The 14,842-nt window shown below is 32.0% G+C and overlaps 2 protein-coding genes across 2 annotated transcripts in view; one reads left to right on the top strand and one right to left on the bottom strand.

The window, feature by feature from the left end:
• LOC145260490 (dnaJ homolog subfamily C member 17-like) overlaps positions 1 to 8,567 on the bottom strand; it is a 42,694-nt gene extending 34,127 nt beyond the window's left edge. Inside the window, exons 1-3 of the mRNA XM_080118601.1 lie at positions 8,385 to 8,567; positions 1,565 to 1,634; positions 266 to 324 (exon numbers count right to left, since the gene is read on the bottom strand). Of these exons, the coding sequence (XP_079974727.1) occupies positions 266 to 324; positions 1,565 to 1,634; positions 8,385 to 8,462 (207 nt within the window). The 5' untranslated portion in view covers positions 8,463 to 8,567. The remainder of the gene's footprint in view (positions 1 to 265; positions 325 to 1,564; positions 1,635 to 8,384) is intronic.
• A 115-nt stretch (positions 8,568 to 8,682) lies between these two features.
• Positions 8,683 to 14,431, top strand: LOC145260491 (large ribosomal subunit protein uL6-like). The gene is made up of 2 exons (XM_080118602.1): positions 8,683 to 8,815; positions 13,753 to 14,431. The coding sequence occupies exon 2, from the start codon at positions 13,770 to 13,772 to the stop codon at positions 14,331 to 14,333; it is 564 nt and encodes a 187-aa protein (XP_079974728.1). The 5' UTR covers positions 8,683 to 8,815; positions 13,753 to 13,769; the 3' UTR covers positions 14,334 to 14,431.
• Positions 14,432 to 14,842: the final 411 nt, after the last annotated feature.

Here is a 14,842-nt window from a genome sequence, read left to right as displayed (position 1 = left end):
ATGATTGAGTTTTGCAACTGGAAAAGAAAAAATAAATACCATCAATGTTTGATGCATTTTAGGTTAAGGAAGCTAATATTTTCAGATAGACTAATCTGATGGCATCAGGAAAGAAAGAAAGAAAAAGGATTTGAAAGAAGCAAAGAGAAAAGGAGGTTTTTGAAAAAAATGAAAAGAAAATAATAAAACAAAACAATCTTCAAAACCAAAAAAATACATATTTTTTTCTTTCAAATAGAAATATAAAAAAAGACTTTTTTTTTACCTTGGCTGCAATGTCAGTAAGTATTTGAAGAGCACTGGATAATTGTTGAAATTCAATAGCTGCAAAATTAACATACAAATATTTAACATCAAATTGAATATTTTTACTTTGACAAATATATTAGTAAAATAAAGTTATCAATATGGTTCAGTTAAATGTTTTGAGATTTTTAAAATCAGTATTGATAATTCGGTGCAAGTTCAGGGTTCAACCTAATTTATAAAAACAATATTATAGAAAAATCTTTTATAATGTACATACCCGTCGTGAAACGAAAATATCATATTCCAAAAGTCACATAAACTGATTAAGTATTTTTTTAATAAGAAAAACAAATTTTCCTATCTTTAGCGATTAATAGTATCATTGTAACAATTACAAGAGTAAAGGACAGTCAAACAGTGCTTTATTTGAATTGTCTCCCTTTATTAAACATGCCGGATCAAGACACAATTTTATTTTCTTAGTTAACAAAAAAAAAACAATACCTGATCAGTTTATGTGATTTTTGGAATATATCTTCATTCCATGATGTGTATGTAAATCAAAGATTTTTTTGTAATTTGTAATTTTGTATTTGTTTTTTAATTAGGTTGAACCCTGGACTTGAACCAATAATGATTCTGTACAGATTCCAATGTTTGACACAATCTACCTGAAAAATGTCGGAGCTTACATTAACCGAAACATTGTGAGAGTAACATCTAAGAGGAGTAAAAGGAGTCGGAATAATTCAAATCATCCAAAAGGTACAATTACAGTTTAAAGAATTCATTGCAAAAAGTGACTCTCTAATTTATGGAAATTTTTTCATTGATATTTTGTTTAAAAAATATTCATACATAAATAAATTCTTGGTCGAAAGCGTTTCTCTATCAGATAAGAACAAACATGTCAAAATTAAAGCATGGCTACTCAATGAAAAAATGATTTTTTTTTAATCTAAAATGATGATTTTTGGATTTTAAATTACTTGTTTCAAAGCTTCAAATAATTTTTTCTTTAAATTCAACAATGACAATGTAACAAAAATGTACAAATCAAAAAGGTTTGGAATTTTTTTTTAATGAGGATTTGTAAGGAGTTCCAGCCAAGGGAACCACCATCCATATTCACCAGCAAAACATGCAATGCAGCACATGTTTACACTTTTAAGTAATCAAATTTTGCCCATTCCATCACTCATTTCCAATAATTGTTTGTCATCCAACCGACAATCTCATTATGCCCATCCATCAGTGACTTATTAGTATATAAAAGAAAATATATAAATGTTTTGGTTTTGTAAATACTGCTTACCTGCATTTGGATTATCTGGGTTTTTATCAGGATGGCATTTCAAGGCCTTCTTTCGATATGCTGAGATTATCTATAAATGAATAACAAAGAAGATAAAATAATAAAATTATAAACATAAAAAAAAATAAATAACAAAAATAAAATAAAATAATCTATTATATAAATCTCACCTGTCTGTTTAAATGTATGTGTGTGTATGTATGTATGTATGTGTCAGGTCATGTCATATGCTAGTGGTACCATGTAACCCAGTACTACCTGCCTCATGGTCGGGTCACCGGCGACTAAACTGGTTCCCCCACCAGACTTGTTTGGTGAGGAGGGCGGCTAGTCTCCCTGAAGGATTAAAAACAAGACCTTCCAAAGGGCGAATGGACCCTTTTTCTGGGTCAACGGCCAACTAGCACCGTGTATATTTGTGTGTGTGCATATGTGTATTGGGGTGGAGAGGGCTCCCGTAAGCCGTGGTGAAGGCAACCTTTCTAGGAGAAGCAAATCTCTGATTTAATAAACCATAAAGCGGGAGACCAGTACCCGCATTAAGCTGGTCTGCAGTTTAATTTGTTGCTGGCTATCTTGCTCTTGCTTGTTGCTGGATCTCAACATTTTGAACCGAGAGAGAGACTTAGCTGTCGTACAAAGCTAAGACTCTGTAACATCATCTTTGTATAGATACTCTCTCAGGCATTTTGGCTCATGGATTTTAAATGTCTGAGGGAGTGGCACTCGTCTGACAAGACGTTGCAATCATCATGTATGTATCTTCCTAAAACTTTTGACTTAGGCGACAGATTTTCACGAGATTGATATCACTTTTAAGCTCAACCCTTCGGACGACAAATATTGAAAAGTTGGCTGAAAACATTAATTCTTTCACTCTCAACTGGGCATTTTTCTACAGGGAGGGGTAATTTTTTTTGCTGATATTTTTTAAAGTCATTCACTCTTTTCGATTGACTAGCCTTAATTTAAACCTTTGCCACTTCCAGTTTGGTGATGGATGCAACAGCAAAGACGTCACACATTTTTTTTTCACATTCTTTTCCTCCTTCATGGTACAGGTTCGAACCTGCCTGTCTACTACCACTTTTTTTTTTTTTGCTCAACACACCCCTCCAAACAGCCAGGGCAATGCCAGGCACCCAGGCTAGTCTAATATATAAATCTCATCTGTCTGTTTGAATGTATGTATGGGTGTTTGTATATCTGCCTAAACTTTGAACTTGGTCGAAACCGGTACCGTCTGAAAGGGCGATGTCTCAGTTGAAAATTAGAAAAAAAACGGTCAGTTATTTCCTATAGAAATTGACGTTCGCGATGAGGGAGGGTAGCAAAAAATCGTTCCTTCATGGCAATTTAGCCAAACATGCATGGGTGAAAAATGTTCTTTCTTGAATTGATTTAAATAGAAAAAAAAAAACTACATTACTTCGTTGATGCCACTGTAGAGCAGTGGTTATCTTGGCAGTGTCGTAATCTTAAGGTTGCACATTCGCGCAGACATATCGGACATTTTTTTTCAATTTTTAAAGTGTTAACATTTAAACAGGGTTATTTATGCCATTTTTTCCATTTGCTTATTCCTTATTTTCCACCTGTAAAATTATAAAAACAAACAAATAACAAAAAAGATAAATTAAAAACAAAACAAATAATGTGTATATAAATTGCATGTTTCGTGAGGTTCATTGTTGCCATGCATGCAAACGACAGGCTTATGATGGGAAAAATATTTGGCTCAAAGTTTGACCACCAAAAAATTGATTTCTCCATTTGAAAAACTAATTACTTTAAAGCAAACCACTTGAAATCCTACAGAAATTATGACCACTTTAGATAATATATACTCTAGTTAATTGTTTTTTTATGTCCAATGATAAAATAGCCAATTATTTTCAAACGGACTGTGTGGTCTATTCCAATACAGTATAATTATGTTCACATACCAATTTCCATTAGATCAGTGAAGTTAAGCTTTGTTGAGCCTGATTACCACTAAAATGGGTGACCAGATTCTTTACATGCTCTCCACTTCACTCAGCACTGTTTTCAATCATCCTAGACTTCTCGCCATTGGAATCAAGCGGTGCCGATTCAGGAGAGGAATGGTTAGGGATTGTGCAACCCTTGCTTCATAATTCAGCACAAGTCATCCATCATCCCTCTAAGATGATCAGATAGTCATCTTCATTCCGGTTGACAAACCTCTAACTCTAATTAACAGTGATATTCCAGCAAAAATAGGCAGATAATTTTTTTTTTCCTTTTGGCCAGGAATTTAAATAGATCGATTTGTTGTTTTGTGCTTAGTTGGAAGTGATTATCATTCTGATTGCAAGTCTGTTGTCTGGTAGAAAAACAAGTGTCATTTTAAACTTAATAAAATATTGTTACTTGTTTTAAAACTCAAAATTGTAATTTCACTTGAAGGGAAATCCTTCATTCACAGCACTGATTGAAACTATGTGATCGACACTATGGCAAGTGTTAAAATCAATCACCAAATTTAGACAAAGACAACAAGTGGATGCACACAAAAATAACTGCACACTTCTGTTGTTATAACTATGTGGAAGTGTGCAAGCATGTTGTATAAGCGTGCTAGGCCCATAACTTCTTAAGTGTTGAGACATTATGTTGAACAAAGATGGCAGTAGTAAATCAAATCGGCGAAGAATCAATTCAGTCGTTTCAAGACAGAGATTGACAGCGAACTGAATTGAATCCAAAATTCAATATTTTTATAATAAGGTCAGAGGCTTTTGATTGGTTGATTGTCCTAACCGTAAGTTATAAGTAAGATCATCAGAATCATTGGGGTCATATACTCATTCACACTCAAAAACATTTTAACAAAATTATATCAACATTTAGCACAACTTTTGTTTGCTTGATTTTTACGCCCATTAACAAAACAACCCATTATTTTTAAGCTTGCTGTGTGGTTTACTTCAATTGACAGTGATATTCAAGCAAAATCAGGTAGAGAAATTTTTCTTTTGATCAGACTCTGGATATAGTCAGAAATTTAAATGGACTGGTCTGTTGCTGGAAATGACTGTCATTCTGACTGCAAGTCTTCTTTGGTCTAGAAGTCGAGTTTCATTGTAAATTCATAAAATAAAATATTCTTTCTTGTTTTAAAATTCAAAATTGTAATTTTATTTGAAAGAGAAATCCCTCGTTTACAACACTAACTGAGACCATAAATCAAGTACCAAATTCAGAAGACAACAAGCAGATTCACACAATCACAACTTCACATTTCTATTTAAATAATCTATATATTTATAAAAGTGAAATTGTCTGTCTGTGTGTGTACATTTCCCTACCAAACTACTCTGTCAATTTTCAGCCTACAAACTCGAGATTTGACATAAGGGGTATTGAGATTTGGGAAAATCTTTTTTATTGGTTTTCGGCCAGAAATTTGGCTGCCAAGAGGTCAAAGTTGAAAGAGTTGACCTTTGCAGACTCTACTAAACTCCTCTGCCAATTTTGGGTCTAAACACTTGAAATTTTAGATGTAGGTTACCTGGACATGAGTCAAACTTTTTAATATGTATATATATAGTCTTTGAAGTTTTTTTAACATTTGAAACTACACAAAAAATTACTTTTTATCATTCGTTAAAAAAAAAAAAAAAAAACACTTAGTCAGTAAGTCATTTAATCACCTGCAATCACTGCATCAACTCTCTCGAATTTACTAAAATACCAATTTTTTTAAAATTTTTCAAGGGATCATCAGTTGTTTACCATGAAACACTGTTTCGGGGATTTAAAAACAAAACAGTATATATATGCACATAAAGTTATGAACAGTACATAGGGCCCGAGCAAAGCCGGGCTGAACTGCTAGTATATATAATAATAACATTCATCACAACTTTTGTTTGGTCGATTTTTATGCCCATTGATAAAACAGCCCATTATTTCAGCGAGCTTGCTGTGTGGTCTACTGTAATTAACAGTGATATTCAAGCAAAACAGGCAAAGTAACTGTGCAGTTAGGATTTTATGTGGACTAGTCTTGCTTTGTGTTCAGATTAAAGTGACTGCTATTCTGATTCCAAGTCTATCATTTGGTAAAAAAACAAAAAACAAATATTAATGTAACTTCACAAAAATAAAATACTGTTACATGCTTTAAAACTATAAGATGTAATTTTACCAGGAAATGAAGTTCATCATTTGAATAATATAAACATTCATTACAACTTTCGTTTAGTTTTAAGCAGAAAATAATTATTGTATTTTCTGATATTTATAGAGATCCAAAATTCAAAATTTATTTTTATTACATTTAAAATCACTGGTGCTTCTCCATGGTTAGACCTAGATTCAATATGGACATCATAAAAAAAAAAATTGCAAAAAATTTGCATGGTGTACTTCCTTGTGAGTGAAAATAAAATTATCCACCAAAAATTGCAGAAATTCATCCAGTAGTTTTATTTTCATAAAATAAATTCAACTTTTAGCCATATGCAAAATATCTTTGCAATTATCATGATATTCAAGGAAAATAATTCCATTTTGGGGGTTTAAACAACAAAAGATTAATTTCTCTCCCTCAAATTTGAATTATCTCCCTTTATTTCCATAAGTATTCTCATAATAGTAGCCATATTCCACATACAGCTAAAAGTGGAATTTATTTTATAAAAATAAAACTGCTGGGTGAATTTCTAGAAATTTTGGTGAATGGTAGTTATTTTCTCTTACATTATAAAGACGTCTTGCTATTTTTTTTTGGGGGGGGGGGGGGTTTACACACACATTCAAGCCAGATGTAAACCTGAAGAAAGACCAAAACTTTTAATCTGAGCAAATAGATCTTTGCAAAACATAAACGATGATTATATATTATTTTGCTTTTATTTCTTAGAATCTTTTGAGATGAGGTTCGATAATTTGTGTATTTATTTATTTATTTATTTATTTTTTTGTGGACTGTTATTCTCATCTTCATAGTTGTTGTTTCACCACATTTCAGCCAACTCATCCTCTGGCCTTCTTCAGGTGTTAACCACAATGAGATAGGAATGTGGAGTCTTGTAATTGTATCCCCCAATAATTATTGCCTTCCATAGCTGTTGTTGTTTCACCACGTTTTTTGGCCAACTAATCCTCTGGCCTGCTTTGGGTAGGATTGAAACCGCTTTCTTCAGACAATGCTCACCTGGAACCATAGAGATTCAACGCCTCTATCAGAAAATAAAATAATATATAATACCATTCAGTACAGACCTGACGATGGAAGACCAGATAAGAACACAAAATTGGATTTATAAGACCATAAAATCCAACCTTGAATGCCATTCAGGGCCCATGGTGCAATGGATAAAGGCATTGAGTCTCTACAGTTTTATGTAAGCATTGTCTGAAGAAGGTTTCAATCCTACCCAAAGCAAGCCAGAGGATTAATTGGCCAAAACGTAGTGAGACAAAATGAACTATGGAAGGCAGTAATTACTGGGAATACAGTTACTCATCATTTCTATACCGTTGCGTTTAACCACTCAAATAAAGGCCAGAGGATGATGGGCGAAACGTGGTGAAACAAAAACTATGAAGATGAGGATAACAGTCTGCAAAAAAAATGAATACAACAATAAACAATGATATTGAATTTATTGACGGGCCTAAATGAGAATCAATCACCTCCCTAAGAACGGCTTTCAAAATAAACACCCCAACCTCTCTGTGTTAAGAACGGTTTTCGTTTTTTTGCAATTGTTTCAGTGGATTATTATTGATTGGACACTAATATATATCGGGGGGGGGGTGATTCTCGTTCAGGTCCGCGAATTTATTTTGGTACCATAATTAGTCAACAAATTATGACTGTTTGAAGTTTGTTGAAATCTAAATTACCTCCCTTTAACTGTCAGTCTAGTCACTGGTTTATTTTATTTTTGGTAAAATTTTACCTGTCTTAACATTTTCATTTAAAATGATGACCTAATAAGTTTTGGAGTATGCTGAAAATGAATATCGCATTTAAATTTTCTACAAATAAATAGTTTAACAGATATTAAGCAATGTCATTTCTTATGTTACTGCTGGTACACGCGAGCAGCAGTCAGCACGCTAGTGCGTAAACACAAACAACCCCAAGAAACCGTGCGAGCACGCGCGTACCAAGATGGTCACCAGCAATAACATAAGAAATGACGATCAATGTGCACTGGTTGTTCAATCTTCAAAGGATGTTTATTCCGAAAGCCATTCTTAACATGGGGAGGTGGGGGACCCTGGGGGGTATCATGAAAGCTGTTCTTAACTCGGGGAGATTGGTGGTGTTTATTCCGAAAGACATTTTATTTTCAACGAAAAAAATAAAACAATTTTATTTTTTTTGGCTAAAAAGAAAAAATACTTAATCAATTTATGCGATTTTCTGGAGTATGACACATTGGTTTCGTGACAAGTACGTACATCATAAATATTTTTGTATGTTTGTTTATTTTTATTTCAATAAGTATAATTATAAATAAACACCGATATTTGTTTTTGACCGCTATTTTGCTGTTGTCTTAATTGCAAAATGCTCGGTTTTCGTTTAAAAATGTCATGATTGTTGCCATGTTTGACACAAGGCACATGAAGAAGGTCGGTAAGTAAATCGGCCGAAACGCTCTGATAACCATAATCAAGGTGAGAAGACTGGTCCGATATATTCGTAAATAATAATAATAATACCCCCCTCAAAAAAATTGTACATTTCAGAGTTAAATAAATGCAGTTTACTATTAGAGAGTAACTTGAACAAGTTTAATTTTTTAATTATAACTATTGGTAATGATAAGCCTACCTCCTTCTTGGTTGCAACTTCGGTCACATCTAGCAGTTCATATAAGTCTATTTTGGTAATATCGTTAGTACTCGGCATTTTTCTTTTTCGTTAATGGATAAAACCGACAACAACATAGAGAACGGAAGTTGTTAACAAAACAATTTTGATTTCAACGTTAAAGAGTTAGAATTTGTAAATTGTAGTCACGGAGTAAATAAAAATTTAACAATAAAAATGGTTGTTGTTTTTTTTAAGTATATATAATATATTTACTAATTAAGCATGTTTTAATAATTTAAAAAAATAAATATATGATAAAACTATTTTTTTTTAAGTTGGTATGATTTATTTCACTTATTTATCTATTTGCTGCGGTCAACTCTCGTTTGTTCACACGTGTGTCAGCCAAATCTCGTTCTTTCTGATTTTTCCTGTATACCGAGGTGCAGGTACGTATTTGGAGATCACATTGCACACTTTAAATTTATTTGATAATTTTATCTTTAATGTGTTTAAATTACTTGAAATTGTTGCTAAGGTCCTTATTTTATTGTTCATATGCCGTTTTTTCTTTTATTATGATGTTTAAGTGTGAGATTTGATAATCAAATTTGATTAATGTAGACAAGCGCCATATTGGTATCGCATTTTTTTTTTTTTTACTTTTCCGCGTGTGATTTTTTTAGTATCTCGATTTTTTCCCCGTTAGTTTTACATCTATTTAGATCATGATTTACTTGTATTTGTTAGATTGTCTTGTAAATTAAAAATACTAATTTCAAAGCCATAATATTAAACGGATGACATTTTCTCAAATTATTTCTATTGCACGTGTGGCACTTTCTTAACCTGGCCACGCCGGTGTTCATATATTATGTATTTTTCTAAACACTGTATTTTATTGACTTTGTGATGAGGATTCTTCCCTTTCAGCTATACTTTGGATACAATCGAATCTTTGTCTTAAATTGAATTTGCAATAAAATTGTCCTTTTGTTTCAAATCTGTAAATTTGAACTATTTAGTTTTTGGTACTTAGGCAAAATATGGACCGTGCTATTTTTTTTAATTTTTATTTTACTGTATATTTCTAAATAATGGCGTTATTTCAGCACGGCCCGTGTTCTGCATAAGGACCCAGTTTTGTTTTATTTGCCGATTCGGTGCATATGTAGAGAAACCGGGTTGAAAATGTTATTTAGAAACCCATTCTTAACATGGGGATACTGTTTTGTAGCTATCCTGTACTTTCATCTAACCATTTAATGAAAGAAAATCACCGTAAAACTTGCTAGTTATCAAAAATTAGTACGGCATCTTTGCATGAGTATCGCCGATTCTCGTCGACTTCACGTCAACTAATCTGGATACTTGTGCAGTTCAGACCATGCGTTAAAAAAAAAAAAAACATTTTTATGAGAGAGGGCTTAAATTTGTACTTTCACCTAGTATTTTAATATAAATACTGTAAAATTGTGAGTTTCTATCAGTATTTTAAATTTTCGATTTTTGAGCTATCATCGAGACTTCCCAATCGACTGTCTAATATCAGCCATGTCTTTGTTCTAATTTAAGACTTTGAGCTGTTTTTGTTCCAAAATAATAAACACTTCCTTATAAAATTCACAAAACTTATCCAGATAAAATTTAACATTTTGTTTTGTCTATACTTCTAAATACTCAATTTAATCGGTATGTTTTTACAACCTGCCCCGGCGTGGTATAAACACCCCATGTTAAGAACGGCTTTCGAGGTTGGGGGTGTTTATTCCGAAAGCTGTTCTTAACATGGGGTGTTTATAATACGCTGGGGCACGTCGTAAAACTGCACAAGTAACCAAATGGGGTTTGTATTACTGTACACATAGATTCGAAAAAGTTGTCAAAAAACAAATATATAACAAATAAATGTTATCAAAGGCAAGATAAGTTACTTTTCTGCCAAACTGGATATATTTTTTGTGTTTTTATTCAATGTAACATTTATTCAGCTCGAAAAACAGTGTTTACCGATGTATTGGAACATTCAAGATGGTGTCTGATTCTTTCTTTAACATGGTAAGTTTGGGAAAAGGTGTTATAAATAAAAAACAGAATAAAATATTGTTAAAAACTCGCTCAATATATGTTACAGTGACATAGGTTGACATATATTCGGCGGGTTTTTAATAGTATTTTGTATAGTTTTTTATTTATAACACCTTTTCCCAAACTTACGGTGTTAACGAGGGTGTGGAGACGCCATCTTGAATTTTCGAATACATCGGTAAACACTGTATGTTTTTCGAGCCGAATAAATATGTTACACGAAAAATATATCCAGTTTGGTAGAAAAGTAACTTATCTTGCCTTTGATAACATTTATTTGTTATATATTTGTTGACAACTTTTTCGAATCTGTGTACAGTAATACGAACCCACCAAATGTGTCTTTGTGTGTAAATTTTAACAAATTTAAAGCGAAGACCACGAGCCGAGAATCTTCAATAAAGTATGGTCACGGAACTAGGTAAAAATGGTCTTCAGTGACTCCATAGAAAATACGCTTATCTGTGTTTCCAATTTTTTGTGAAATTGTTAGGGAAAAGTACATCATGCTTATCTTAACATTAACCGGAAGTGAAAACAGTGGTCATGACGATAATGGAAATACTGAAAGTTAAAATAATTTCAGTGCTACAAATAATATTTCGCTGTATCTCACACAATTGACCCCAACACCAACACACGCAAAAATAAAATAAGATAAAAATAAACGTTATCATTGCCTGTGTATGTACATTTCTGACGATTGTACGGTATAGTTAACAATTGTTGAAAATGAAATTGACAAATTCGCTGTTTACCAATCGCAAGAAAATTTGCTTCTCTACTTAATTTTCACTTATTTTTATTTATTTATTTTTACTGAATGTAAGATTTTATTTAATTTTCACTTTTTTTTTTTCTTTTACTGATTGTGTAAGATTTATCGGTTTAATTTAAGAATCGGGGTTTGTTTACTTTCCGATTATCATGAGATAAGATTTCAAAGCGTTTTGTTAACCAACATATTTGTATTGTTCAATGTTTTAAATTATAAACTAAAGCACATTTAATCATTTTAAAACTTAATATTTGATTCTTTCTTTCTTTTTTTTTTCTTTTTTTTTTTTTTTTTTTTTTGTTAAACCATGTGATTTAAGCGCTGTATACCGGTGTCAACCAACATGTCCCTTTTTGTGATAATAGGCTTCGAGGCTATTTGTACAACTAAACGGCAAATCTGCCCAAGCTACAGCTATATTACCTTTTGGAGGAAAGAAAATCTCGTTTGAAAATCTTACAGGTTTTTTCTTTTTTAGTATAGTTAATAAATGCCACTTCATTTTACTATTAGAATATAAAAAAATATTGTAACAGAATTTTAAAAAAAACGTACAGGTTTATAAAAATCAAACCTTTCCTAAAATCTTATTTTATTTTAACGATTTTTTTTTATTATTATTATTGACAACCTTTTCTTAAGTAAATTATGTACGCTTTGGTCTTCCATACAATAAGATCTTATCCCATGATAATCATAAGTAAACAATAAACCATGATTCTTAAATGAAACCGATGTATTTGAATTTCCCGACCCAGTCCTAACAAGATTGGCAACCATGACATCACATTGCTTTGGTTAAGTAAAAGTAACGATAACAAATGCATAAATTTTGCATTAAGTAAATACGGATTTAATTTACAATTAATACGGAGAAGTGGTTACAAAAACAAATATGACATGTTATCAAAGGCTCTTCTAGTTATATGAATAAATTTTTAGTATTTGGGTTTATATTGCTATACACATAGATTCGAAAAAGTTGTCAAAAAAAAAAACAAATATATAACAAGTGTTATCAAAGGTAAAATAAGTTACTTTTCTACCTAACTGGATAAGTTTTTAGTGTTTTTATTTAATGTAACGTGTTTAATCGGCTCGAAAAAGTGTTTAGCGATGTATTTTTAAAAAAATGCAAATGGCGGTAGGCTCTGTTGAATGCGTAAGTTTGGGAAAATGCGTTAAAACTTTTTTAAAAAAGCTATACAAAATACTGTTAGAAACCCACTCAATATATGTTCTGTTACCATAACATAGGCTCACATATTTGGTGGGTTGCTAACAGTATTTTGTATAGTTTTTTAGTTAAGTAAAAACAAGAATGGCCGCAAATTGGAAAGTAAATATTTTAAGTAATAACTTTCATACTAATGTATATTGTAAAAAAAAAAAAAAAAAAAAAATGCGTGAAAATTATATGGATAAGTAAATATCATTTAGTAATATTTAATTTTATTGTTTTCATTCATATTTTTAACTATACTGCACAATCGCCCAATTTATTTCATTAAAATAAAAAATGTAACACAATCTAACTTAAGACAATGGGATTTTTTTTTTTTTTTTAATACAAAATTCAAACAATATCTACGAAAAATGTCTTAAATGTTGCCCATGTTCAGCTTCGCATATTTGTGCTCTTTCCAAAACATTATTCAATGACAGATTGCAGAAGGGAGTTAAATCGCAATCCAGAGATTCTGCAATCTGTCATGAATGTTTTGGAAAGAGTACAAATGTGTGAAACTGAAAATGGCCAATTGACATTATTTTTCATAAAGATTGTTTGAATTTTGCATTTTAAAAAAAAATTCTCAATGTCGTAGTCAGATTGTGTCAAAATTACAGGAAAATATTAAAAAAAACAAAAAAAAACAAACTTCGGTGACTTTTTGGACACCCTGTAGTAAATGCATCTTACTTTTTTTTTTTTTTTTTTTTTTTTTTTTTTTTTTTTTTTTTTCTCCCCCATATTGTAAAGTTGGAGAAAGAAGAGTCTGTCTGTAAAGAGCTGTGCGGTGTATTCTCCAACTTCACAATATAGCAAGAAAGAAGAAAAGCACATACCGAGTATGGAGTTTAGCTTCAAAATATATTTAAATTATGAATTTCAAACAAGTAAAATATTTTTAATTTTCCTATTACGTTGTGATTTCTCTTTCAAGCGCACTTGATGCATATTTTATTCAAATTAAATCAACGTTTCTATAATAAAACTCACACCCTTAACGTTGATTTTGACCTATTTCCTCCGTACAAACTCTATTAGGTGGCTTTAAAAATTAAGTCCAATATTAAACCAAATTTAGTCCTACACTGTCAACTTCTAATATTGCAGAGGATAGACAAAAACATTCCTTGACAGGCCTTTTTTTTTTTTTTTTTTTTTTTTTTTTTAATAATAAAAAGGGCCTGTTAAAAGATATCCTTATATCTACATGATTGCATTAAACTTTATTTTAACTTAAAGGATGCAATTCTTTAATTGAAAATGACTTATTTTTTCTTCTCCTCTTGCAGGTTTTGTATAAATAAAAATGAAGACCATCAAAGCTGATCAGCTCATAAAGATCCCTAAGGGAGTGTCTGTGCGGGTGAAATCTCGAGAGGTTGAGGTGACTGGACCGCGGGGTAAGCTCAACCGTAGCTTTCGCCACTTGTTCATTACAATCACACATCCCTCTCCCAATTTCATCAAGGTGGAGAAACAGTTTGGAAAAAGGAAGGAGCTGGCTGCCGTCCGCACAGTCTGCAGTCACATTGAGAATATGATTAAGGGTGTCACCAAGGGTTTCAGTTACAAGATGCGATCGGTCTATGCTCACTTCCCCATCAACGTTGTCATCCTCGAACAAGGCCAAGCAGTCGAAATCCGTAACTTCCTTGGTGAGAAGTATGTGCGACATGTGGATATGTTACCCGGCGTTGTTTTTTCCGTTTCTCCAGCCCAGAAGGATGAGTTCATTCTTGAAGGCAATGACATTGAATTAGTCTCTCGCTCTGCAGCACTCATCCAACAGTCCACCTCGGTGAAAGAGAAGGACATTCGAAAATTCTTGGACGGAATTTATGTGTCAGAAAAGGGCACGGTTGAAGAATAAACAAAACAAAAAACTGTAATAAATGGTGTGAGGATTGGTTCTGGTCTGTAATAGAGAATGTCTTTACCTGTGAACCAGGTGGCATCGTTTTTTTTTTTCTCACCAGCATCATGATTGCCTGATGTTACAACAAAACTGTCATTGACAAAATAAATTTAAAAAAAAAGAATATTGTTTCTTTTTTGTGGTCATTAATTATTTACATTTTCTGGTACTTTGGAATAACAAAAAGCGAAAAGAAATGAATTGCAATCAAAAACAAGGTACTTGTACAATTTAATCAAGACATTAAAAAATGAAACTATCGGGGGGTGGGGATTATATTGTACATATCCGTTTTGAACTGAAGATATCTGGAAAAAATTTCACTTAATTTGATCGAGTAGTTTTTTTTTGTTGTTTTTTCTACAAAGGAAAAACACTTTGTTATAACAGCACGTTGAAGGTAGACATCTTTAAATTTTTGTTTGGATTTTTAGAACATGCCACGGGGAGATAACTCAATTTAA

This window comes from Euprymna scolopes, chromosome 36 (genome assembly GCF_053919585.1).
Source record: "Euprymna scolopes isolate OS-2025 chromosome 36, ASM5391958v1, whole genome shotgun sequence".
NCBI classification, from domain to species: Eukaryota; Metazoa; Mollusca; class Cephalopoda; order Sepiida; family Sepiolidae; genus Euprymna; species Euprymna scolopes.
Note: the sequence above shows the minus strand (reverse complement) of the source record. Positions and strands in the feature narration are given on the sequence as shown.